Source organism: Gorilla gorilla, chromosome 21, assembly GCF_029281585.2.
Source record: "Gorilla gorilla gorilla isolate KB3781 chromosome 21, NHGRI_mGorGor1-v2.1_pri, whole genome shotgun sequence".
Taxonomy (NCBI): Eukaryota; Metazoa; Chordata; class Mammalia; order Primates; family Hominidae; genus Gorilla; species Gorilla gorilla.
Window position 1 is genome coordinate 70596664 of NC_073245.2, and position 26080 is coordinate 70622743.

The window sequence follows — 26080 nt, forward strand, 5'->3', positions numbered from 1 at the left end:
TACTAGCCACATGTTAAAATTAAAAATTCAAATCTTCAGTCATATTAGCTACATTTCAATCCTCATAACAAATTTCTGTTGTATAGCACTGATTTAGATCATTTTTATTTATTATGACTGTCAATATTATTTGGTTTAAAACTACCATCTTGCTTTATTTTTCTCTTGGCCCCATGTTAATGATTCCATTGTATTTCCACTATTATCTTGTTTACCTCTTTGTTTTTATTATTTTAATGATTTGCTAGAATTTATAATATCCTTCTTTGATATATCAGTCTGTGTTCAAATAATAACAGTTTCACATATAAGAACCTCGCAAGAGCGTCCTTCCGTTTCCCTTCTCCCAGGCTTTGTGCTGCTGTTGTCATATTTTACTTCTACATGTTATGAAATCACAACACACTTATTTTTTTTGCATTAAATGACCTTTCAAAGAGACCATTAGTCTTTTTTTTCTATCTTTGTGCCATTATCACGATTTCTAATTTTTGTATCATACTAAGTCTTACTGTCCAGTGGTGTGAATTTTCTGTGTTGTTCTTCAGCAATGTCTTGGCTGTTCTTGACCTGTTTCAATATAAACATTAAAATCATCTTGTCCTTTTTCACTCACACCAACACGCTAATCCCTACTGTGTTTTTGATTGGCCTTGTGTTGAATTTATAAATTGATCTGGAGAGAAATGGTATCTTTATAATACTGAATCTTCTAATATATAAACATAGATTCTCTTTCATATATATATATTAGGATTCTTGAGTTTCTCTCAGTGTTTTTTTCTACTTCTCTGTGTTATGGACTTGGACATCTTTCCAAGGGGTTTGATACGTTTAGTGCAGTTTTATGCTGTTAATATGGTAAATGGCATTGTTTTGAAATTTTCGTTTTCTTTTTATTTGATTATATACAGAAATACGACTTTTAAAAATTGAAGTTATATCCAGTAACCTTGCTGAATTTATTCATTAATTTATAGAGCTTATCTCTATACATTATTTTTTGTGTTCTCTGTATACTTTTATATCACCTGGGAATTAGTTTTTTTAATCTTTATTCTAATTCTTAAACATTTTACTTATTCTATGAGATCAGGTAGGATCTCTAGTTCAATGTTCAATAGAAATGGTAATACTAGGTATTATCCTAATCTTAGGGGGTAGCTTCTACCATCATACCATTATGTTTGCTATAGGTTTTTTGTACATATTCCTATCACATTACAAACGTGCCCTTTTTTTTTCTTTTTTTTTTTCTTTTTTTTTCTCTTTTAAGAGACATGGTGTCATGGTGTCACTATGTTGTTCGGGATAGATTTGAACACCTGGGCTCAAGTGATCCTCCTGCCTCAGCCTCCAGAGTAGCTGGGAGGACTGTAGATTGACACCACCATGCCCAGCAGAAGCACCCTTATTTTGTTTGCTGGGATCTTTGATTTTTTTTTTAACATAATGTTGACTTTATCAAAATATTTTTCTACATGTATTTGGCTAATCACATAATTATACTCTTTTATGTTAATGTGGTAAATTATATCATTAAATTTTCATGGAATAAATACACTTAGGTCAGGACATGTTATTTTTATTAAATACATATCACTGGCTTTAATTATTTTTTAGAATTTTTATGTATGTTTATAAATGGAGACTATCATATAAATACTTTTTTATAATGTGCATGTCAGATTTGGCATCGGTGCTGTGCTTGCCTGATAAAACTGGTTGAGAAACTTCTGTGGAAGAGACTGTATAAAATTGCTCTTATTCCTTCCTTAAGTGATGAGTAAAATTCATCAGTGTTGCCATCTGGGCTTCAAGTTCTTCTTGTATGATAGTCTGATTAGAGAGTCAGTTTCTTTCACAGTTGTAAGGTTGTTGATACTCAGATTTTCTATTTCTCTTGTATTGGTTTTAATACATTGGGTTTTTTTTTTAAGGATTTTGACTTTCATATACGTTTTCCAATTTATTGACATAAAGATGTTAAGATTCTATACTGAGACCCCGTTTTCATTTCTGATATTAGTTTTGCCCTTGATCAACTCTATGATATGTCTCTTCCCTGTTTCACTAATTTCTACTCCCATCTTTATTATTTTTGTCCTTATTCAATATGCTGTTCCTTTTCTAACTTCTTGAGATAGACAGTTGTCACTGATTTTCAGTCCTCCTCGGTTGTATTCCTTGTATCTTAAAACTTTAGGCCAGGCACAGTGGCTCACGCCTGTAATCCCAGCACTTTGGGAGGCCGAGGCAGGCAGATCATGAGGTCAAGAGATCAAGACCATCCTGGCCAACATTGTGAAACCCCGTGTCTACTAAAAATACAAAAATTAGCTGGGCATGGGGGCACATGCCTGTAGTCCCAGCTACTCAGGAGGCTGAGGCAGGAGAATCGCTTGTACCGGGGAGTCGGAGGTTGCAGTGAGCTGAGATCGCACCACTGCTCTCCAGCCTGGTGACAGAGCGAGACTCTGTCTCAAAAAAACAAACAAACAAAAAAAAAACCGTAGGCCAGGCCCGGTGGCTCACGCCTGTAATCCCAGCACTTTGGGAGGCCAAGGCGGGCAGATCACGAGGTCAGGAGATCAAGACCATCCTGGCCAATATGGTGAAACCCCGTCTCTACTAAAAATACAAAAATTAGTTGTGTGTGGTGGTGCGTGCGCCTGTAGTCCCAGCTACTCAGGAGGCTGAGGCAGGAGAATCGCTTAAACCTGGGAGCCGGAGGTTGCAGTGAGCCGAGATTACACCACTGCACTCCAGCCTGGTGACAGAGCGAGACTCCATCTCAAAAAAAAAAAAAAAAAAAAAAAACTTTAGGCTGGGCGCAGTGGCTCACACCTTTAATCCCAGCACTTTGGAAGGCCCAGGTGGGCGGATCACAAGGTCAGGAGATCGAGGCCATCCTGGCCAACATGGTGAAACCCCGTCTCTACTAAAAATACAAAAATTAGCTGGGTGTGGTGGTACATGCCTGTAATTCCAGCTACTGGGGAGGCTGAGGCAGGAGAATCACTTGAATCTGGGAGGTGGAGGTTGCAGTGAGCCGAGATGGCGCCACTGCACTGCAGCCTGAGTGAGAGAGTGAGACTCCATCTCAAAAAAAAAAAACAAAAAACTTGACTGTGGCTTTTGCTGGATCCAACAAGTTTTTTTTTATAGATCATTTCATCATCATTCAGTTCAGAATATTTTCCAGTTTCTATTTTGATTTTATCTTTGATCTAAATGCCTTTTCTATGTATGTCTCTCGGTTTCCAAACAGGGATATCTTCTAGTTAACTTTTTGTTAATGATTATTGACATAATTGTTTTGAGGTGAGAGAATATATTTTGTATGATATAAATCCTTGGAAGTCTGGTACTGTTTGCTATGTGGATCAGCGTATAGTCCATCCTGGTAAATGTTCCATGTTTATTTGAAAAGGTTGTATTCTCTACAGCTGTTAGTGCTGTGTTCTCTGAATGGAATTAGGTCGAGTTTACTAATCATGTTCATTTTTTCTGTTGTCTTTGCTGGGATTTTGGCCTACCTGCCTTTATAAGTTACTAAGAGGAGTGAGTTAAAATCTGTCACTATGGTTGTAAATTTATTTCTCCTTTTCATTCTATCACTTTTGCTTTATTTTGCACCTACATTCCATACATACAGATTTAGAATTTAATATCTTACTGATAAAGCAAACCTTGTAACATTGTGAAATATATTCTTTAGTTCTAGGAATGTGTTTTGCCTTGTCAGCGTTTGCATGGTGGATCTTTTTCCTGTTTTTTTTTTTTAACTTTCTGTATGTTTATATTTAAGATAGGTCTCTTGTAAGCAGCTTATGATTTGATTTTGATAACGTAGATTCCATATAAGTACCATCCACCTTAATCAAAATGCAGAAATTTGCATCACCTCAGAAAGTTCCCTCTGTGAATCATACTCTCCATAAGCAACCACCATTGCTTATGGGGAGTTGATTTTAATCAATATAGATAAATTTCCCTATTCTTGAATTTTACATAAATGCAATAACACAGTATATAATCTTTGGTGTCTTGATTTCTTTTTCATGAAATAATGTTTTGCGGATTTAACCTTGTTGCATGTCCCAGAGTTGTTTGTTTGTTTGTTTTGTTTTGTTTTTTATTAAACTGAGGAGTGATATTCTCTTATATGGATAGACCATAATTTGTCTATTCCTCCCCCTAGTTGAGGACATCCAAGTTCCAGTTTTTGACTATTATGAATATACATGCTATGAACATTCTTTTAAGGTTTTTTTGTGGACATAGGTTTTCATTTCCTTTGGGAACTAGAGTAGAATTGATAGTTGGTAGGGTAGATGCTTCTATAACTTATAATATGAAGTTACCAAACTTGTTCAAATGAAGTTACCAAACGATTGTTCAAAATGACTGTGCCATTTACCCTCCCACTGGCAAGTCCCCACCCATATTTGGTACTGTCTTTTCAGTTATTCTACTGGGTATAAAATGTTATCTTATTGTGATTTTAATTTGCATTTCTCAGATAACTAATTTTAAGTATACTTACAAGTGCTTGTTTGTCCTTCATATGTCTTTTATGAAGTCACCATTCAAGTCTTTTGCTCATTTTTAATTGTTTTTTGTCTTATCTCTTACTGAATATAAATTTTTAGTATATTCTTTATATACTCTTGTTAAATATATTTATTGTGAATATTTTCTTCCATTTTATGGTTTGTCTTTTCATTTTCTTAGTGATGTCTTCTGATGAAGTTTTAATGTTAATGAAGCCCATGTTATTTTGTCTTTGATTTATGCCTTTTTTGTTCTCCCAAAGTAATTTCTGTCTGCCCTAAGGCCTCAAAGATACTCTCCTGCATTTTCTTCTAGAATCTTTGTAATTTTAACTTTATATGTAGTTCTTTAATCCATCTCAAATTAATTTTTTTGTGTTGTGGGAGGCAGAGGTAAGGTTCATTATTTTCCCTTGTGTTTATCCAGTTATCTTAGCATTATTTGTTTAAAAAAAAAAAAAACTTTTCCTGTTGAATAGCCTGGCACTTTAAACAAAAATTATAATATTGAGTCCAGGCATGGTGGCTCACATTTGTAATCTCAGCACTTTGGGAGGCCAAGATGGGAGGATTGCTTGAGCCCAGGAGTTCAAGAGCAAACTGGGCAACATAACAAAACCCTGTCTCAAAAATTGAAAATATATATATATATATATATTTAATATTGAGACTTTGATCCATGAACATAGTATATCTCTCTTCATTTACTTAGAACTTCTTTAATTTCACTCTGCATTGTTGTGTAATTTTTAATGTAGAAGTCTTAAGAGTGTATTTGTTAAATTTTTTCTAAATATTTCATGTTTTCTTAGCTAGTATAAATGGAATTGTGTTTTTTCATTTTTATTTATAATTGTTACCCATGTGTAGAAATACCACTGGTTTTTCTTTATTAAACTTGTATACTTTAATCCTATTAAATTCATTATTAGTTCTAGTAGCTCATCTTGTAGACTCCTTAGTATTGTTTACATACACAATCATGTTGTATGAAAATAAAGGCTGACTTCTTCCTTTCCTTCTAGTTTTTTCCATGCCTTGTTGCACAGGCTAGGACCTCTGTTACCATACTGAATAAGTGGTGAGAGCCAACATCCTTACCTTTTCCCAATGTTAGGGGGAAAACATTCAGTATTGTACCAGTAAGTTTGATGTTAGTAATAGGTTGCCAATTTTTAGGAAGAGGAAGTTTTCTTGTGTTTCTGGTTTGCTGAGAGTTTTTATCAGGAATGGGTCTTGTGGCCGAGCACAGTCGCTTATACTTGTAATCCTAACACTCTGGAAGGCCAGTGTGGGAGGAACGCTTGAGACCAGTGTGGGCAATATAGTGAGACCCTGTCTCCAAAAAAATAAAAAAATTGAATAGGTCTTGAATTTTGTCTTGATATTTTTTGCATCTATTTAGATTATTTTGTTTTTCTCTTATGTTAATATGGTGGGTTACAGTATTAAATATTGCTAAGTAACAAATTGTCCCAGTATTTACCTGCCTGAAACAACAAACATTTGTTATCTCACATTTTCTGTGTATCAGGAATCCAAGTGGCCTAGCTCATATGGTTCTGGCCCACTCTGATGGTGTTGCAATCAAGATGTCAGGCAGGGCTGCAGTTATCTGAAGGATCCTCTTCCAGCAAGGCTCACTCACATGGCTGTTGGCTGGAGGCCTCAGTTCCACAGTTCTTTGCCCTTTGAGCCTCTCCATAGGGCTGCTTGAGTGTCCTCACAACAAAGTAGCTAACTTTCCACAGAGCAAATGATTCAAGAGAAAGAGCAAGGAAGAATTTGCAGTGCCTTTTGTGACCTACTTTTGGGAGTCATCTACCATGGCTTCTGTTCAGAAGGGAGTTACTAAACCAATCCCAAACTCAAGAGAGTAGGGAATAAGCTCCATGCTTGAAAGTAAGAGTATCCAAAAAAAAGAGTGAATTACATTAATTGAATTTCAAAAGTTTAACTTATTTTATAGCATTATCTGTATCTAATCATGAGTAAACATCAGACAAACTCACATTGATAAACGTTTGACAAAACAACTGGCTTACAATCTCCAAAAGTCTCAAGGTCTAAAAAGTCAAAGAGAGACTGAGAAACTGATCCAGATAGAAGGAAACTATAAAGAGTCATAACAATTAAACGCAACATGTGCTTTTGAACTAGATGTTTTGCCTAAAGGATATTATCAGGACAATTGGCAGAACTCAAATGGGTTCTGAGGAATAGATGGTAGTAATATGTCAATGTTAAGTTCACAGTTTTGATTATCTTACTCTGCTTACATAAGAAAATAATCTTGATCGTAATTATTCTACACTAACATTCAAAGGCAATAGGCAACTCACTATCAAATGGGTAAGCCCTATACCTGCAACTTTTCTCAACTATTTGTGAAAAAAATGTTATATATATTTTTTGAGACAAGGTCTCACTTTGTTGCCCAGGCTGGAGTGCAGTGGTGTGATCACAGCTCACTGCAGTCACAACCTCCCAGGCTCAAGCGATCCTCCCACCTCAGCCTCCCAAGTAGCTAAGACTACAGGTGCGCACCAACACACATGGCTAAATTTTTTTTATTTTTTGTAGAGACAGGGTCTGGCTATGTTGCCCAGGCTGCTCTCAAACTCCTGGACTCAAGCAATCCTCCTGTCTTGGCCTCTCAGATTGAATTACAGGTGTGAACCAGTGTCCAGCTACATTCTTTATATAGTACTTGCAACTTTTCTGAAGTTGGAGATTACTTCAAATTTTTAAAATGATGGCTGTTTTACTGTATTTCCCGCCGCCCCCCACAGTGTCATTTAAAGACAACTGGCTATTTGAGGTTTAAAAAAAGATGGTAACATTGTGTTGTGGATGCCGTCTTCACAGGATCTAGGATTTCCCGAACCAGCCCTAGCTCTCTTTTCCTCCCTACTTAGGTAGTCCTTACTTTAGTCAGGCTTTGATACACCGCTCTGGGCACCATGGCTCCCTTCCACCTTCCATACTCAAGAATACCTACCTGCTTGGCCTACCTACTAGCACCTCTTGGGCTAAATAATTGTTCAAAAAAAAGACCAGGAAGAAAGGAGGAAGAGCAAAAGTAGTTTTATTTTACACACATATTAGCATTACCACTGCTCTTCATTCCTTCCTGTAGAATTGAGTTTTCATCTGATGACATTTACCGATGGTCTAAAGAATTTCTTTGAGCATTTCATGTATTCAGGGCTGGTGACAAGATTGCCTCAGTATTTGTTTATCTAGGGTAATGTCTGCATTGCATATTCCCTTTTTTTTTTTTTTGAGGCAGAGCCTCACTCTGTCGCCCAGGCTGGAGTGCAGTGGCGCTATCTCGGCTCACTGCAAGCTCCCGCTCCTGGGTTCACACCGTTCTCCTGGCTCAGCCTCCTGAGTAGCTGGGATTACAGGCGCCTGCCACCATGCCCAGCTAATTTTCTGTATTTTCAGTAGAGACAGGGTTTCACCATGTTAGCCAGGATGGTCTCGATCTCCTGACCTCGTGATCCGCCTGCCTCAGCCTCCCAAAGTGCTGGGATTACAGGCGTGAGCCGCGGCACCTGGCTGCATACTCACTTTTGAGGTATGTTTTTGCTAGATGTAGATTTCAGATGTTTTTTCTTTCAGCACTTTGCTGTGTCATTCTGTTTTATCCTGGCCATCGTTGTTTTTGTTGAGTGGCCTGTCATCCTCTTTCACATTGTTACCCTATATGTAATGCCTTTTCATTCTCTGGCTGCTCTTAAGACCTATTCTTTATCTTTTGTTTTCAGTAATTTACTTTAATATGCTAAATGTGTAATATACTCTGGGTTCACTGAGTTTCTTAGATCTGAAATTTGATTAGTTTTACAAAATTTGGGACATTTGCAGCCAAATTAAGTATCTGTTCTGCACCATTCTCTTGGTCCTCTTATGGGGTTCCAATTATATGTATGTTAAACTGCTAGATATTATACCACAGGCCATGGAGGCTCTGAGTTTGTGTCCTTTTCCCTACCCCCATCTTTTTCTCTCTATTCTTAACGATCACATAATTTCTCTTGATCTGTCTTTATCTTAGTTGATTCCTCTACAGTGTCTCCAAATCTGTTGGCCCTCTTTAGTCATGGGTTTCACATCCAGGGGTTCCACCAACCACAGATTGAAAGTATCTGGGGGGGAAGAGTCTGTATATGTACTAAACATGTACTAAACATATATACAGCCTTTTTTTCTTGTCATTATTCCCTAAATGATAAAGCAACTATTTACATAGCATTTACAGTGTATTCGGTATTGTAAGTAATCTAGAGATGACTTAAAGTATATGAGAGGATACATGTAGGTTATATGCAAATGCTATATCATTTTATATAACAGTTGTGAGTATTTGCAAATTTTTATTCGTGGGGGGTCCTGAAACCAGTCCCCTGCGGATACTGAAGGATGACTATTCTGTTCAGTGTATCTAATATTTTTCCCCCAGTATTTAGATACTGTCCTTAATTCTAGAATTTTCATTTGGTTCTTTTATATATTTTACATGCATAGTTGCCCCATCTGCTCACTCAATATGACTTTCTTTAAGTCTAGATTATATTTATAGTAGCTGTTTTTAACATCTGTATCTGCTCATTCCAGCGTCTGGATCATCTCAGGATCTGTTACATCTACTGTTTTTTTTCTCTTGACCTTGGGTCACATTTTCTTTGATTATCTAGTAGTTTTTTATATTGTACTGGACACTGCAGAAGATACGCTGCAAAAATTTTAGATTTTCGTATCTTCCACTGAAGAGTGCTGTTTTGTTTTACAGAACATTAAATTATGGGCTAATCATCTTGAACTTGTGGAAGCTTCATCTTAACACTTTGTTCAGACGGTTGTGTTGGGATGTTGCCTTATGACAAATCCTTATTCTTGGGACACTATCTTTGCTTCTGAGATATGGCCTACTTCATTATCATTCAAGGTGTCCAGTGAGCCTCTGGACTGGCAGGATTTAAACTCCCAACTTTTCTCCCCTACAGTTGGAAACAACTAAAATCTCTGCTCAGCTTTTTTTGGCCTTCCAGCTGTTGCTGTCCATTAGACTCCTTGGCATCTCCCCAGTTGCATGTGCAATTATAGGAGTCAGCTGTGGCTCTGAGAGGAGTCTGTGTATGGATTTGCAGCTCCTTCTTTTCTAGAACATCCCCTCTCTATTTCCAGCCACACTGGCAGCCCTGAACCTCATCCTCTGTCACTTCCAGCCAACGCTGGTGGTTTGTCCTCACCTTGATTTTTTATCACTTTCTTCCTCTCTTACTGCATTGCAGCCACATGGCCCTTCTTTTCAAACATTTGATAGTCTCTCCCAACTCAAGGTCTCTGTATTTACTGTTTCCTCTTTTTGAAATGTTCTCCCCCCTCTAAATATTGGAATGGTTGGATCTTCTTCCCTTTTAGGGTTCCTCCAAGTTTTTGCTATCATCCTATCTCAAATTGCCACTCCAGTCACTATCACCACACAGTGTTTTTTTTTATCTTCGTAGTAAATATTAAAATCTATAATCATCTATTTATTTATTGTCAGTTCCTGCCACTTGAATATAAGCTGTATGAGAAGAGGAACCGTATCTGAAATGACCACAGACAGCTGTATCCTCAGCCCACAATAGATGCTCAGTAAAAAATTATTATTGAAGATTTTCATAATTGTATACATTTATTGTCTCTATTTAACCAATCTCTTATTGACCGTTCTCTTATCAGCTTTTACCCCCATTATTCCATTGAAACACCATTGTTGTAGAGTTTGACTAAATATAAACCACAAATATAATTCTCTTTTTATTGTATTTACCCTCTAGAAGTATTTGGCATTATCTTGACTTTTTTTTTTAATCCTTTGGTTTCCTGGGATACAGTTCTGGTTCTCCTTTCTACCTCTTGCAAGGGGCTTCCTCCTTCTTGTGTTTCTTGGCTTCAATGTCCACCCCTAAAATGTCACAACAGAATTTCTTGCATAGTCTGTGTCTCTTCCTAGGTGATTTCATTCACAGTTAGCACTTTGATGGCCACCTTTCTCTAGTGACTCCAGGTGACTGGTATTTAAACAGAGACACCTGGGACTCCACATATCTACCACTGAACTCCTCTTTCTCCTCGGTCATCCCCAAGTACCTTGTTCTGCCTTGCCATAAGGGAGCATTTAACAAGTCCTTCGTACAACCACTATAAACAACAACTTAGCAAAAATTATCAAATGTAAGTAGTAATGATAATGATGGGCATATTATATCCTTTAAATGTAATAACTCAGTCCTTTAAACAATCCACTATGCTTTCCAACTCATAAAAAGTCACAAGAGACCATCATTCTCACCCAAACAGCCAAAACAAGCAAGATAAGTTTTTAAAAGCCCATTAGGCAGCTGAGCACACAAAGAAACCTAAATAAACTAAACTTCAATAAGTGATAGACCATTCAGAAGAGAGCCATAGCTGCTCTCATCCTCTATTGAAACAGAGGGACAGGGAAACTTTGCCATAGATGGGAACAGTTGGGCTCTTAACTGTGGAGACTTGAAGTGGGGCAGGTGAGCTCAGAACAAACTCTTCACAGGAATTTCTACTTTTGCTGGGCGTAGGGTGACAGCAGCCAAGGTGCAAGAATCCGTGGGTGGAGCTGCAAAGCAAAGGAATCTCTTAAAAATCTTGATCCGATTCACTGACCCTCTCCTCTGCTGTGTCCAGTCATCTTATAAAATGTCCATATAATGTCAGATAAGTAGAAAGTATCCAAACTGAAACGCAAAGAGAAGATAAAGATATTTTTTAAAGACATCCAAAATCTGTAAGGTGCTGTCAGTTTCACAATTGGCTTCCCTGAAAGAAAGGAGAAGGACAAAGGAAAAGAATAGTTCAAGAGATAAAAGGTAGGAGCTTTCCACAATTGATGGAAGTGATCAATGTATAAATCTGATAATTTCTGCAAACTCTTGTCAGGATAAATACAAAACAAACCACAACTCCACAGCCTAGGTATATCATAGTCAAACTGCTGATAACCGGAAAAAAAGAGCAGATCTTAAAAGCAATCAGAAGAGGGATAAAAAACATGTTATATACAGGAGGACAGTGATAATAATTATCTCTGACTTTTCAGCACAAACAGTGGAGGTCAGAGTATAATGATACAGCATCTTTAACATAGTTTAAAAAATATATATATAGGCAGGGTGTGGTGGCTCACACCTGTGATCCCAGTACTTCTGGAGGCCAAGGCAAGCGGATCACCTGAGGTCAGGAGTTCAAGACCCAGCCTGGCCAATATGGTAAAACCCTGTCTCTACTAAAAATACAAAAATTAGCAGGGTATGGTGGCGGGTACGTGTAATGCCAGCTACTTGGGAGGCTGAGGCAGGAGAATCACTTGAACCCAGGAGGCGGAGGTTGCAGTGAGCAAGATCATGCCATTGCACTCCAGCCTGGGCGACAGAGTGAGACTCCATCATAAATAAATAAATAAATAAATAAATAAATAAATAAATAAATAAATAAATAAATAGATAAATCCTGCCAGCTAATTCTGTATCCAGCAATAATTAATTAATTAATTAAACCTGCCAACTAATCTGTATCCAGCAAAAACTTTCTTCAAAAATAAAGGTGAATGAAGACATTTTCAGACAAAAGCTGAGTTTGTCTACAGTAGGCCCATATCAAGAAATATTAACAGGAGCCTATTTCATCCAGCTAAAAACACTATTGGCTTTAAATATATATGTAACAATTATATTGTTTGTTTGTAACATATGAAGAAGTTAAGTAACAGGCAACAGGAGCACAATGGATGGGAGGGGAATATATGAATATGTGGAATTCAGCTGGCAGAGTCTTACATTGTTCATGAAATAGTATAATATCATTTGGAAGTAGATTGAAATTTAAAGATGCATACTGTAATCTCTAGAGAAACTGTTGAAAAAATAGAGACACACAGAGAGGTATAGCTGAAAATCCAATACAAGAAATAAAATCGAGGGCCCAGCGCCATGGCTCACACTTATAATCCCAGTGCTTTGGGAGGCCAAGTTAAGGGATAAATGCTTGAGGCCAGGCGTTTAAGACCAGCTTGGGTGGCATAGCGAGACCCTGTCTCTACAAGAAAATGAAAAAATTAGCTGGATTTTATGAGCCACACCTCTAGTTCTAGCTACTTGGGAGACTGAGGTGGGAGGATTGCTTGAGCCCAGGAGTTCAAGGCTACTGTGAACCATTATTGTGCCATTACACTTCTTTAAAAAAATTTTTTTTTTTGGCCAGGTTCAGTGGCTCACACCTGTAATCGCAGCACTTTGGGAGGCCGAGGCAGGTGGATCACCTGAGGTCAGGAGTTTGAGACCACCCTGGCCAACATGGTGAAACCGCGTCTCTACTAAAAACACAAAAAAACATTAGCTGGGTGTGGTGGCGGGTACCTGTAATCCCAACTACTTCGGAGGCTGAGGCATGAGAATCGCTCGAACCTGGGAGGTGGAGATTGCAGTAAGCAGAGGTGGCACCACTGTACTGCAGCCTGGGCGACAAGAGCGAAAGTCCATCTCAAAAAAAAAAAAAAATTCTTTTTTTTAAGAAGCTGAATACTGCCCTCCATATTTGATCTATCCAAAGAAGATAGGAAAAGAAGAGCAGAGAAACAAATACCAAAATGGGAAACATTAAATCTGCCATATAAATAATTATATTGACTGTAAGTTTTCTTATTTTGAGCTTTTTTTTTTCTTTTTTTTAAATTACAGACTTCATGTTTTGCCTGGGATAGGGACAATAGTTAACTGGAAATGGGCATGAGGAAACCTTCTGGTCATTGGAGATGTCATGCATCTTATTCTGAGCAGTAGTTACACAAGAGTATTTTTGATGGACTCCGTGATATAAAATATATCACAATGTCTGTGAATATAATGTCTGACAATTTTACTATGTTTACCAACTTTGTACTTTTTTTTTTTTTTTTGGCCTTATTGTATTGGCTAGACCCTGTAGTCCAGTGTTGAATCAAAGTGTATGAGTAGACATCCATGCCCTGTTGTTAGGGAATAGCTAAAATTAAAAGAGTAACCAAATGTTGTCAAGAATATGGAATAACTAGAACTCCATAAATTTCTAATAAAAGTATAAATGGTTTAACTACTTTGGAGGACTCTTTTTATGTTTACAAAAACACTTGTACAAAAATGTTTATAGCAGGCTTGTTCATTATAGCCAAAAACTTGAAACAACTTAAATCTCTCAACATAAGAATGGGCAAAGTGCGATATAGTCACGCAATTGAATACCATCCGGCAATAAAAAAACACTGTAGATGAATTTCAAAACCATTGTTAAATGAAAGAAGCTAGACACAATAGAGTACCTATTTTATGATTCCATTTATTTGAAATCCAAGGACAGTTAAGCCTCATCTCTGAAGTGGAAGTCAGAAACGGCTTGTGTGGGATGGGGACACTCTTAGTATGCTGTTATGCCGTCACCTCATTCCCTTTGCCTCAGCAGTTCTGCTTCTAGGTCTTTGTCTTACAGATAAACTCACATCATTTCTAAACCGATTAAAAATTCTCCAAGGTTGGCACTTGCAGCATTGTTGATGAGTGGGGGTCTGATTATATCCATCATGGTGCAGGTACTCAATATAATACAGGAAAAAAGCCATCTTCAGAAAACTTGATATACTTAGGTTGGATGATCTCCTAGCTATAGGATAGAGAAAAAAAATCAAAGGTATGTAGTATGTATTGCCATCTGTGTTTAAAAATAAAAGAGCATATGGGGAAACTGTATATGCATGTGCTTTATCTAAACCTAATGTATTTCTGAAAGGAGGTCTAAGAAACTGCTAAGATCAAACTTCCAGGGAGAGGAATTCAATGGCTGGAAAAGGAAGGTGGGAGATGTTTGGGTCTATCCTTGTTTTGTACGTTTTGAATATTGAAACATATGACTGTATTACCTATTTTAAAAATTAAATAATACAGTTACAGTTTGGAAATAACTGAAATAGTTCATCACACACAGAGTTGTCTGAACTGACAGAAGCCTGCTACGTAGACTTGCTGAGAACTCTCCCTTTCCCTCACTGCAGTTGATACCTTGTGGATTTTGTATGTTAGTCTTAAGTTGTCCCTTTTGTCCCTTCCTGCCCATCCTATCTTTGTCCAGGATCATTTCCATGGGCCACTTAGCTTGATTCCCCTCCTTGCTGTTTGTTTTCTTTGTTTGTTTGTTTGTTTGTTTGTTTGTTTGTTTGTTTTTGAGACAGTCTCTCACTCTGTCGCCCAGGGTGGAGTGCAGTGGCACGATCTCAGCTCACTGCAACCTCCGCCTCCTGGGTTCAAGCGATTCTCCTGCCTCAGCCTCCTGAGTAGCTGGAATTATAGGCGCCCACCACCACGCCCAGCTAATTTTTTTGTATTTTTAGTAGAGATGGGGTTTCACCATGTTGGCCAGGCTGGTCTCGAACTCCTGACCTCAAGTGATCCACTCGCCTTGGCCTTCCAAAGTGCTGGGATTACAGGCATGAGCCACGACGCCCGGCCGCTGGTTTTTTTTTCAATTATCCAGCCCAAAATGTCAGCCTTGCTGTTCTTTTTGACCCACTTCCCTTCGTCTTGTCTGTGCCCTCACAGGGCTTACTATTCCCCAGTTTTTGCCTACATCATCTGTCTCTACTTCTGTCCTGGAGGATCCTTAAAAGTAGAGACTTTAAGGATACTGCCTGGAATCTGGGGGGATAAAAAGTATTTTATTGTCTCTTGGGAAAAATAAAACTAGTTCATGAAACTGGTAGGTTTTAAATTTTACCAATATTGTTGCTTAGGCAAGGCTCAGTTTAAAAAAAGAGAGTGATTTTTTGAAATATTCAGTAGTAATTCAAACGAAGCAACATAATGCAAATAGTACATAGAAATGTACCATTTTTTTAAAATTTTTAGAATATCTCTGAAATATTCACTAGTAATACAAATGGAGCAGCATAAATGGGGTGGCGGAGCTCTGGCCTCCAGGAGATTCTGGCTTACAAGGAACAGGGCCTCACACCAGGGAGGCACTTGTTACCAACCTTCACCTGCCTGGAGCCTTCTATGTGGTCACCTAACTGTACTCTGCCCAACCCACCCTCCAAGTCTAACCCTGCAGAGCAGCCAGGCTGCTGCTTGACATTCATGATTCTCTACTTTGATTCTTACCGTTGCTCTTCATGGAATGGGACCCCCCTGGGGGTCCTCGCCCATCTTCTCCCTCAACTTTCTGGCTCAGCCCCATACTTCACCTCTTCTCTGAAGGCTTTCCTGTTGCATTTGTTTCCTCTTGCTGCTTTAACACATCACAGCAAACTGAGTAGCTTTAAAAAACACACACTTACTCTTTTATAGTTCTGGAGGTGAGAAGTCCAGAGTCAGTTCACAGGATTAAAGTCAAAGTATTGACAGAGCTGGTCCTTCTGGAAGTTCTGAGGGGAGAATTCATTTCCATACCTTTTTCAGCTTCTAGCAACTGCCTTGGCTTGTGGCCCCTTCTTTCATCTTCAAGGCCCGTCATTCTCTTCTCCATTTCCATGTTCAGATCACCTTCTCTTCTGGCTCTCACTCCTCTTGGTCCTACCTGAGTAATACAGGGTCCTCTCCCCATCACAAGATCCTTAATTTAATCACATTGGGCAGCTCTCATTTGCCATGTAAGGGAATCTGTTCACAGGTTCTGAGGTTAGGGTGCAGATCCTAGGATGCCATCACCATTCTCCTGCTCACAGTCTGTCCATTCTTCACTTACCTCATAGGATAATTACCTGGTAATTATCTATTCACCTGACCAGTACCCCCAGTGTAAGCCACTTGAGGGCTGTGATGGGCTCTTTCTCACCTTGCCTGCCTGGTGTTCCTGCCATGTGGTAGAAGTCCAGGTGTTTGAAGGAGTGAACAGATTGCCCAGTACAAATAGCACTGTAGTTCAGAGCACAGACTTGAGGTTCGACTGCCTGGCTGTGGATCCTAACTGCACCTCTCACCAGCCCTGTCTATTCTGTGTCCCATCTGCAAAATGGTGATGAAGAATAAAACCCATCCTGGAGCCCACAGTAGAGGGATTCAGTTGGGTCACATGTGAAATCATTAGAAGAGTGTCTAACAATAAAGTCAAGACAGTTTTGTCATTGTTGATTTTGTTTTTGATGTGAAATGGTATATGTTATGTAAATTATTATTGACAAGTTTAGGAAAGGATAAGCTTTTTGCTATTTAGTTATGTTTGTTTATTTTTATTTTATTTTATTTTTTTGAGACGGATCTCTCTCTGTCGCCCAGACTGGAGTGCTATGGCGCAATCTCAGCTCACTGCATCCTCCATCTCCTGGGTTCAAGTAATTCTCCTGCCTCAGCCTCCTGAGTAGCTAGGATTACAGGGACCCGCCATCACACCCGGCTAATTTTTGTATTTTTAGTAGAGACGAGGTTTCACCATGTTGGTCAAACTGGTCTTGAACTCCTGACCTCAAGTATCAGCCCGCCTCAGCCTCTCAAAGTGCTGGGATTACAGGCATGAGCCACCGTGCCCAGCCTGTTTAAAGAAATCTTTTCCTTGATTTTAAATATTTTCCAAAAAGTTTTTAGGCCGTATGATGAACATGTAGAAGGTGATAAAGGATTTGCTTAGGATGACCGTGAACCTGTGGAACAGTCCGTTGTGCACCACTCTGCTTTAAGTGGGTATCGACTGCTTGGGAGAGATTACTATGCAGAGTTAATCCTTAGATCTCATTAGCCTAAGAGATGGTGGAGATTCAAGAAAAGGTTAAAGGTGTGTGTGACTATGAAATGCACATAATACTTCACTGAATTTATGGATACACTTGAGACTTCCGGCTTTTTGAAGCCACTCTAACATAAGCCAAATGTGCCCTTAAATTCAGCTAACCCTCACTGAGAACCCATCAAGTTCTTTGCACCATTCTAACAGAGATAACTTTGTGAAGGTCCCTTGATACCTCTGTTAGAGGAACTTCTAGATGTCATGTGCCTTTGGTCTTTTTATGTCTCAATCTTGGTATTCAGTGGTGTTTCCATCACTGTGCATAATCCAGAGATCCAAGGGTTGTTTGCATGAGATTTCTAGTTTTGAGAAGTGAGAATCCTTTGTTAATTGTAAAATGTGCTGGATTGTTCATCCTCGGGAGGCACTATATGCCATTATGGGGATGACAGCATCCCATATGCCATGCAAAGAACAGGGTTTGCAGTAAAGAGAGGTGCTGGAATGTAATGTCAGAGCACACCTATGTTCCAGGAGAGCTAAACAGGTCTACTGCAGTTAAAGAAAAGAAATGTTTAAAATACCTTGCAACAAGTATTTTCATTGAGAGCACGTACTCTGACCAAAGATCATGACTACTTGGTGTGCATGAAGAAAGTCATATTTTTAGAATGCCATGAAAAATGGAGAAGTATATGAAAAGCATTCTAGCTTTAGGAAATAATGCTAGTATGGATTTTAGATTAAAGACATGATAAGATCTGCCTAAGCAGAGTGGAGAGAGACGGTTTAGTAGTGAAAAATAAGGTTATCAGACAAGTAAATGGCAGGCTGGAAAATAAAAATGTATCATTTGAATGGCAGGGAGCCATTGCCAGTTTTTCAAAAAGCAAGATATTGAAGTTATACCCTCTGCATCATTTAACTTGATCGTTAAAGGAGTGATCCTAGTGATCCTAGAGTTCTAGTGACAACAGGAGGGAAAAATTGTAGTAGTCCCACTCGAAGATTAGGGTCCAATTTATGAATTTATTTCAGGGATTGAGGTTCAAGTATAGATTAAATATAAAATGAAGAACCAGACAGCTCTACTTCAAAATTGGATGCAAGTAACAAAGGACAAAGAATAGTTGCAGACTTCGTTTCTGTTCTGTGGAAGGCAGACATAATGTTCTGTGATTGAGATCTTGGAATTTGGGGTGATTTGTGGGGGTAGAGTGGAAATAATGCCCTATTTTCACCATGTTGGGCAGGAAGGGTGATGAAGTATCTAAATTGTGTAGTTAAATTAAAATCAAGCAGATTTGGAAAAGTGCTGTTCTCAACAGGTAAAGACCTGACCATAGGAAGGAATCCATTGTTGAGTCCTGCTCCTGCAGGACTTCTGCCTGGGGCTAGCCCAGAGCTCGGGAGGTGCCACAGGCAACCTCCCCCTCCCATGTCTCACCCTGAATCCAGGTGTTACCACTACGGAAAAGAATCCAGTCCTAATGCTGAGGAGGAAGTGGTTCTTACAGATGTGATAGGCCAAGATTTTAACCTCTCAGAAATCAACAGAGATGCATCGTGGGGTTGAGGGGAGAAAGGTTGGCCACTTGAGCTGTGACGTGGGGTTGGGAAAAAACTCCTGATTCAAACGTGAATGAGCAGGAAAGAGACACCCCCTCCTTCCAAAAAGCGATATGACTTCTTTCTTAGCAGAATTCCAGAGCTTTGAGTGAGAGAGGGACACAGTGACTTTGCTGTAACTCCTGGATTTTGCTGGTTGCCTGTGGGCTAGAAGGAGTTGGAGCTGGTGGCTTGGCAGAAGGCAGGAAGGACACTGCTTGGGCATACTCAGCCTTGCGCTAGTTGAACCACTTCCCACATACCCTAAAGGCCACACACCTTGCTAAGGTTGCAGAGCCCAGGTCTGCTCTAATCTCAACGTTTTACCTGCATTTCAATAGTACTTCTCACTTCATGCTTCAGGAAGTGCTTGGCCAAGACACCCTAGGTCTGTTGGCATAATAGACAGCCACTTAGCTTGTAGGCTGCATGATAAATGTTTTGTTGGAGTTCTAGGATAGCAAGGAGATGGAGAGATGAGGAAGATACCCCTATTACAGAGGAAGAGTTACAGCAAGGCCCCTGCACTCAAAGAACTTAAAATTCTCATGGGTAAGTCAGACATTGAACAGGCAAACTTTAAAAAGAAAAAAACATAAATGAACTACTCAGATGTTGTGAAAGCTGCTCTAAAGACAAAGTGCAGTGGTGAGTTGGGTGGGAGGCTGCCTGGTGGGGTAGATGGCACAGGTGTCTATGGTCATTAACATTTAAGCTGAGACCCAAACGATGGGGAGCATCTGGCCAGGGGAGAGCCAGTGGGAAAGCATCCAAGGAAGAGGAGCAGTCAGTGGTCCGTGGGAAGGTGGACACAGGGACAATTGAAAAGATTTGAGACTTGAGGAGACCAGTTTGATGACTGCAGTGGCCAAGGCAGGATGTGCTGGGGTCATGAACCAGGGCAGCATTGACACGTGATCCAAAGAAAAGACATCTCTGACTCAGCAAAAGTCAGAAAAATGGAAGTCACAGCAAGTATGAGTGGAAATTCGTCTGTTCTCTAGTTGAAAGTGTTGACTGGGGAGCTGGTTGAAAGTCTTGGGGCTTATAACCTGTTTTCTCTTGAGAAGGCTGAAACAAGCTGTTGTCTTGAAGAGACAGGTAGCTGGAAGTGGTAGAGAACTGGAAAGGAGGAGAGAGAATGTGGGATAATTGCTGTGGAATGGAAGAAGGCCTAAGAGGCATGCCCAGCAGACAAAGCGTAGAATCTTCATGGCTGTCCACATAGTTTTGTAATTTTTCCTCCAGCGAAGCCACGACCCAACCATTGGGTAGAGGAAGCAGGTGGAGAGGCTGTTGGGGCTTTTCTGGGTGGTTGAGACAAGACAGGCAAGGAGGCTACAGAACTGGTGGTGTGGGCAAGTGATGCTGGTGATCAATGGACTGGAAGCCAACAACAGAGACTTAGACCCAAGAAGGGAGCTTGAGGTACAAGAAAACTTCAGGGTAGACAGGAAGGAGGCGTGGTGAAAGTGATGAAAGGGGAGAGTAGAAGGGTGGTCCAGGTTCAGACAGGGAGTTAGATTTAATCCTTCAGGGCACTTTCATTACATCATAGCTGCCATTTTGTCTTTTATCTGACTCAATAATAAGTCAGTAATAAGTAATGTTTTAATTAAAGGTAAATGCTTGGCAGGTAGGTTAAACTTCATTGAGTCCCGATCCTGTCATAATTATTGTGTATACCTTTCTCAGCTTTTTGTCTACTTGAAATATATTTCTTCTTTCATCCTTTGAGCAGCCAAAATGGAAGTGTTGGATGTGTTGGCTCTGTTGGTAGGCTCCTGTTGGATGCCTGTTGTCACTCATAAATGTAACACCACAACCACAATTGATGGAGAGTTGAGTTGCAAGCTTTTAGGACTAATTGCAAAGTCTAAACTAAAACATTTCCTGGAGCTGCCTTTAAATAATAATAATAATACCTTGTATAGATATAGTGCTTTACAATTTACAGAGCACTTCCACATACATCATCTCATTTAATCTTCACAATAAACAATGCTTTTTGAATGCTTAGATATTTCCTAAGTGAGAAACCATGTTGTACATCCTGATTTAATCATAGTGAGTCGCCAAAAGTTCTTGATACAATAACCATTTATGAGTACCTTCTGTGTACAAAGCACTTTACTAAGGATACCAAGGGGTAAATTTTCAGTAAATAAATATCCAATAAGTAGTACCTATCAGTAAATATGATCTTGCCTCCTAATTTACCTTCCCTTCCTAGTCACAGTCACTGTTTTGGAGGCTACTTGCCATGCCATAAATTTATATAAATATTGCCAGGAATTTATTGTATCAGAGTTGAAGTTTTAAAACTAAGGATTCTGATACTTGTCTAAGCTCATGATTCATCAGAAAGTCATCCTGTCTATTCAACTTGCACTTTTCTTGAAGATTATTACTTGAATCTCAAGAAAAATATTTCAAGGCCTCAGCATATCTGAAAATGCCAGCCATTGAGTTCAATGTCCTGATTGGAGCGATTTGGGTACAACTTGGCCAAAAAACAGGAGTACAATTTGGCAAAAAAAAAAAGTATAATTTCGTACTTGGTTCCAGAAGGCTTATTTTTCATTAGAAAAGAAGACACACCCATCTTTGGGCTCTACTGGCCAGACTGGGATGCTTTGAGAAGACTGGGAGACAAAGGACTTCCTGGGAGGCTGCCCTCTGGGTGAGGGGGGAATGGAAGGTAGTATTGGAGCTGGGCCCAATCCCAGGGCAAGAATCCTGAACCTGTGTCCTGGAGTCCCCCAAGTGTCCAGGCATGTCTTCTGGGCCACCATGGCTCTTCAGAGGATACACAGATTTTGAGGTCTCACTCAAGAGTCTCCAAATGTAGAACCCCCAAAATAATAGGAACCCTGCCATCAGAGTGCCCTGGGCAGAGTAGCTCCCTGAAAGTGAGCGGTGTGACCTGCAAACCATGATTCCTTCTCCCATCTGGGGCTGGATGAGGCCCCAAGCTGTGATGTTGAACTTCAGCTGAGAAACCCGTTTTGTCGATGAAATGCAGGTGGTCGTCAGGGGGCACTGATGATGAATCGGGTCCCCTTGGTGCAGCTGTTACTTCTCCAGCCATCTTCCTGCTCCTTGTTCAACACCTTAATGTTATTAATTCGCATGTTAACACTAGCTCTCACTCACCTATTTACATGGGCATGTGGTTTGGGAATTGGGGGAGGACAAAGCCAGATCCTAAAAAGTTTTTTTTTAAACTAGTGTATACCTTCCTGGACATAGTTTTTTAGGAATATTTTCCCATGATAACATCTCTTTAAATAACAGGTTTTGTGTTTTACAAGGGAGGCTAATGTCTGTATTGCCAAACTATCTCTTGATTCTTTTGATAAGGAGCTTAGAACCCTTCCTTCTTGGTGTCGGGCAGATGTGCCTAATGCTTTATTTTGACGGAGGATATGCACTCAGCATCTGAGCATCCCATAAATACTCCAGAGAGGAACACAATTAGGATACAGCGTGGTGCTGGGAGACTGAGCGTTGGTTGAGTCTAAGTGATGTTTCCGACTGGGGCTGGAAACGTGCTTTACATAATTGTATTCTGATCATTTAGGTCTCTCTTTATAGGGCATCTTTTATGACCAAGACTGTCCAGTACCAAAATGAGCTACATAAATTCCTAATCTGGGATACAGCTGGACAAGAACGAGTAAGTCACTCTTTAATTTACTCTGTTTTTCTGAGGCCCAAATGAAAGTTCCAACTAAACTGTCAGCATCCCTGTCATCTCACGTTACTCACTTCTCTTCTGTGCACCGGAGACACATTTATTTCCATTTGCGTAGGCCAGCCTTTGCCTTTGCCTTTTCAATTAGAGCCACAGAGTCCACCGATGGAGAAAGTGATAATGGGCACTGAGGGCATTTTTATACCTTGCAGTGTCTTAAAGTAAATGCTGACCAACAGGCCTGATAAAATCCCACTCAGAGCACTGTGTATAATTTGGGGCTCTCTCCTCTAGTAAAGATATATAAAGCAATTAGTGGTAGAAAGGGTGAGTTAAGCACAACTCATTTATCGCTGCCTTTTAAAAGCTAAAGAGGGAACTTTACAGCATATGAAGTGTGAGATATAAGTGAAAAGGATAAGCTAACACAGTGCCTTGCAATAGATACTTAATAAATACCTGATGACAAAATTGGCCACAATGGTTATCTACTTAAGGAAGAGCCTGAACCAGAAGCGGGGCCTGAACATGGCAGCATGGGGTCTAATGGAATTTGGGGAAGCCCACCCAAATCAGAAAGGGCCGGGAAGGCAGGGATGGGGACAGACACATCTGCCTCCTCCCCTTTCCTCTGGGTACTGAGACACATCTGCCTCCTCCCCTTTGCTCTGGGTACTAAGTCCAATTTCCCTTCCAAGGTGTCTCTGGCAGCCACCCCATTATTCAGCTGCCGTTTAATTTTGTTTTCAAACAGTACGATCCAAACAGCACATCTGATAGATGCACGGTGCTATCTTAAGCTCTTAAAAGTGTACCAGAAGTAATCAGGAAAAATAGTCTGTCATCACAGCCTTATCTAAGACACCATAGATAGTGTGTGTAGTATGAAATCTGACAAGAATCATCACAGACAAATGGAGGAAAACAAAACAAGCCATTACTGTTGTCCTAGACATAGACTCCATGCATTTGTACAGGTTTAATGTCTTAAGTTTGCTCTGTTTGGTTTCTTCTGTTTTTAACACTGGATGTTGTGCCTCTGTCCCATTACTCATCTAAGATATTCTGCTTACCGTCTTCCACTCCCCATTCCTTCTCCTTTGCTCATGTTGTACATCTAGAATGGAGCAGTTAGGACAGCTGGACCTTTGCTAACCATCCCTCTTCTGTCCTTCAGAAGTGTGTCGCTTACCAGAATCCTGAATATATCTGTAGACACAGCCCTGGGTTCTGTCCTGTTAGCCACGAATCCGTGTGGCCCTTCCTATTAGTAATATATGTACCCTCCACTAAATCCCAAGTTTCAGTTACCCCTCACATATATTTGATGATACAGCAAAGCCCTCATCATAAAGAATCATGCTGTAATATAGATTCCATTATGCTTTGAATCAGAGCCTGTCCTGGTATATGCAGTGGCATATAACATCTCTTTTTTTCTGGAACACAAAAAAAAATAACACAAAGGTGTTTGCCTCTCTCCCTTTCTGCCACCATGGTAGCAGAAGTCTGTGAAGTTTTGTACTTAGCTGGTTTTCCTGCCTCTTGCTTGTCCACTTCTCATTGGTTCTGCAACAGGAGTAGTTGCTCTGAGATGCAAACCTGCCTTCAGCCTGCCTGATGCACCATCACACAGCCCAGAGCTGCACAGGAGATGCTCATGGGGCCAGGCCACAGGCCAGGGGTGCTGACCAGGATGCCCTGCATGGAGAAGACAGGAGAGGAGCACCACCTGATGAGCACGCACTCCAGCCAGTTGTTGCTGGGCGTGAGCACATGTCCAGGGTTGCCAAAGCGCAGTGCTGAGGAAAGACACACACCTGACAGCTACCCACAAATTGTTTGAAATGCTGGGAGGATCACACAAGACATGTCTTGTAAGCCTGTCTGGGTCAGGGACTGCCCGTTTATCCTGGGCAGTGCATTGAAGGTCCAGAATGTGCCATCCACTGCCAGGCTCTATTTTCACCTCCTCCCACCAGTCTGTCCTCTAGTACAAACTGCGTGCTGTTCTCCAGCATGCCATAGTTTCACACCCTCATGCCCTTCCACAACCCTATTCAGCCTTCAGAACCAACCTCCGATGTCACCTAAAGGGGGCTTTCCTGCCATCTCTGCTCTCGGACAAGTAACCACATCGCCACACTGCTGTGTTGCTCTAGACCCATATCTGGAGGCCTCCCTGGGTTCCTCCCTCGGCCTCAGTGCTGGACACCTTCTCCACCCAGGTGTCCTGACAGCTTCATTCTCTACATGTATTGCAAATAGGTTCACTTCTCCATCTCCGCTCCCAGCATCCTGCTCTCAGCCACCTTTGGCCATTCACTGAGTACTCCTTTAGCCTTTTCGTGGGTCCCCTGCTTTCCCTCTGTCCATGACATGTCCTCATAGGACCCAGAGGAATCTTCTGGAAACAAAAGTCAGCCTGTGTTATTGGCCTGCTTAATATCCTTCAGTGACTTCCCGCTGTACCTCTCATAATAGCCACACTCTGAACAGAGACCTCCCAAGCCCCACGTGACTTGCCCAGGCCTCCCCCGGGGCTCCTCTCTTCTCAGGGCCTCCAGCACTCCTTGGCCTCATGCCTCTGGATACACTGTTCCTTCTCACCAAAACTCTCTGTTCCCTCCACTGGAGCCCAGCTGGCTCCTTTCCCGTCTTTTGGTGTCAGGTTAAATGTGATACACTCAGAGTTTTCTCTAAACCCCCTGCATCTAAGCAGGGCCCCAACTTTGTTCTTCATTACTGCCCTTACTCGTTTTCCTCAGAACATTCATTAAAAATTGTCCTTAGATACCTGTCTACCTACCTTCATTGACAGAATCTCCCATCAGACTGTAACTCCAAGAGCTGGGACCACATTGTCTTGTTCAATGCTGTACTCCCAGGGCCTAGCATGGTACCTGAACTAGAGCTGATGTTCAGATATTGGTTGGTTGGATGAATCAGCAAATAAACTCTTTGGAGTATTCCTTTGTATCCTGAAGTCTTTGATTGCTCTCATCCATGGGATTATCACCTGTTTCCTTACCTGTCTGCCTTTCATTAGACTGTAAGCTCCTTGAGGGCAAGGACTGCCTTCATATCTCTGCTCTCAGCCCCTTGGCACATGGTATTGATGCCCATAGGTTTATGTCTACTGATTGCCAGCCCTACTTAGGCACAGATAAGGACAGCTCCTCTACCTACTTTTACCATGTGAGTAGTGCATGACTCAAATTATAAATTTCTGGTGTTGTATGTTTATTACTCTTTGTAGTTATGAGATTTATTATGGAACCAAAATTGTCGTAAAATGAAAACCCTTTTGATGAATTGACCATTCAGACATCCTCCCCAACCTCCCCATTTGACATCTTGTACTGCACATAGTTTTGACAGATGGATTGTCTTTCTGATGGTCCAGCTACGTTTGATTGCAAAGTGATTTCATTAAGTCAATGAA

The 26080-nt window shown here is 40.4% G+C and overlaps 1 protein-coding gene across 1 annotated transcript in view; it reads left to right on the forward strand.

The window, feature by feature from the left end:
* Positions 1-26080, forward strand: part of RAB22A (RAB22A, member RAS oncogene family) — a 53528-nt gene that overhangs the window by 13119 nt on the left and 14329 nt on the right. Inside the window, exon 3 of the mRNA XM_004062430.5 lies at positions 22536-22617. Coding sequence (XP_004062478.1) covers positions 22536-22617 — 82 coding nt within the window. The remainder of the gene's footprint in view (positions 1-22535; positions 22618-26080) is intronic.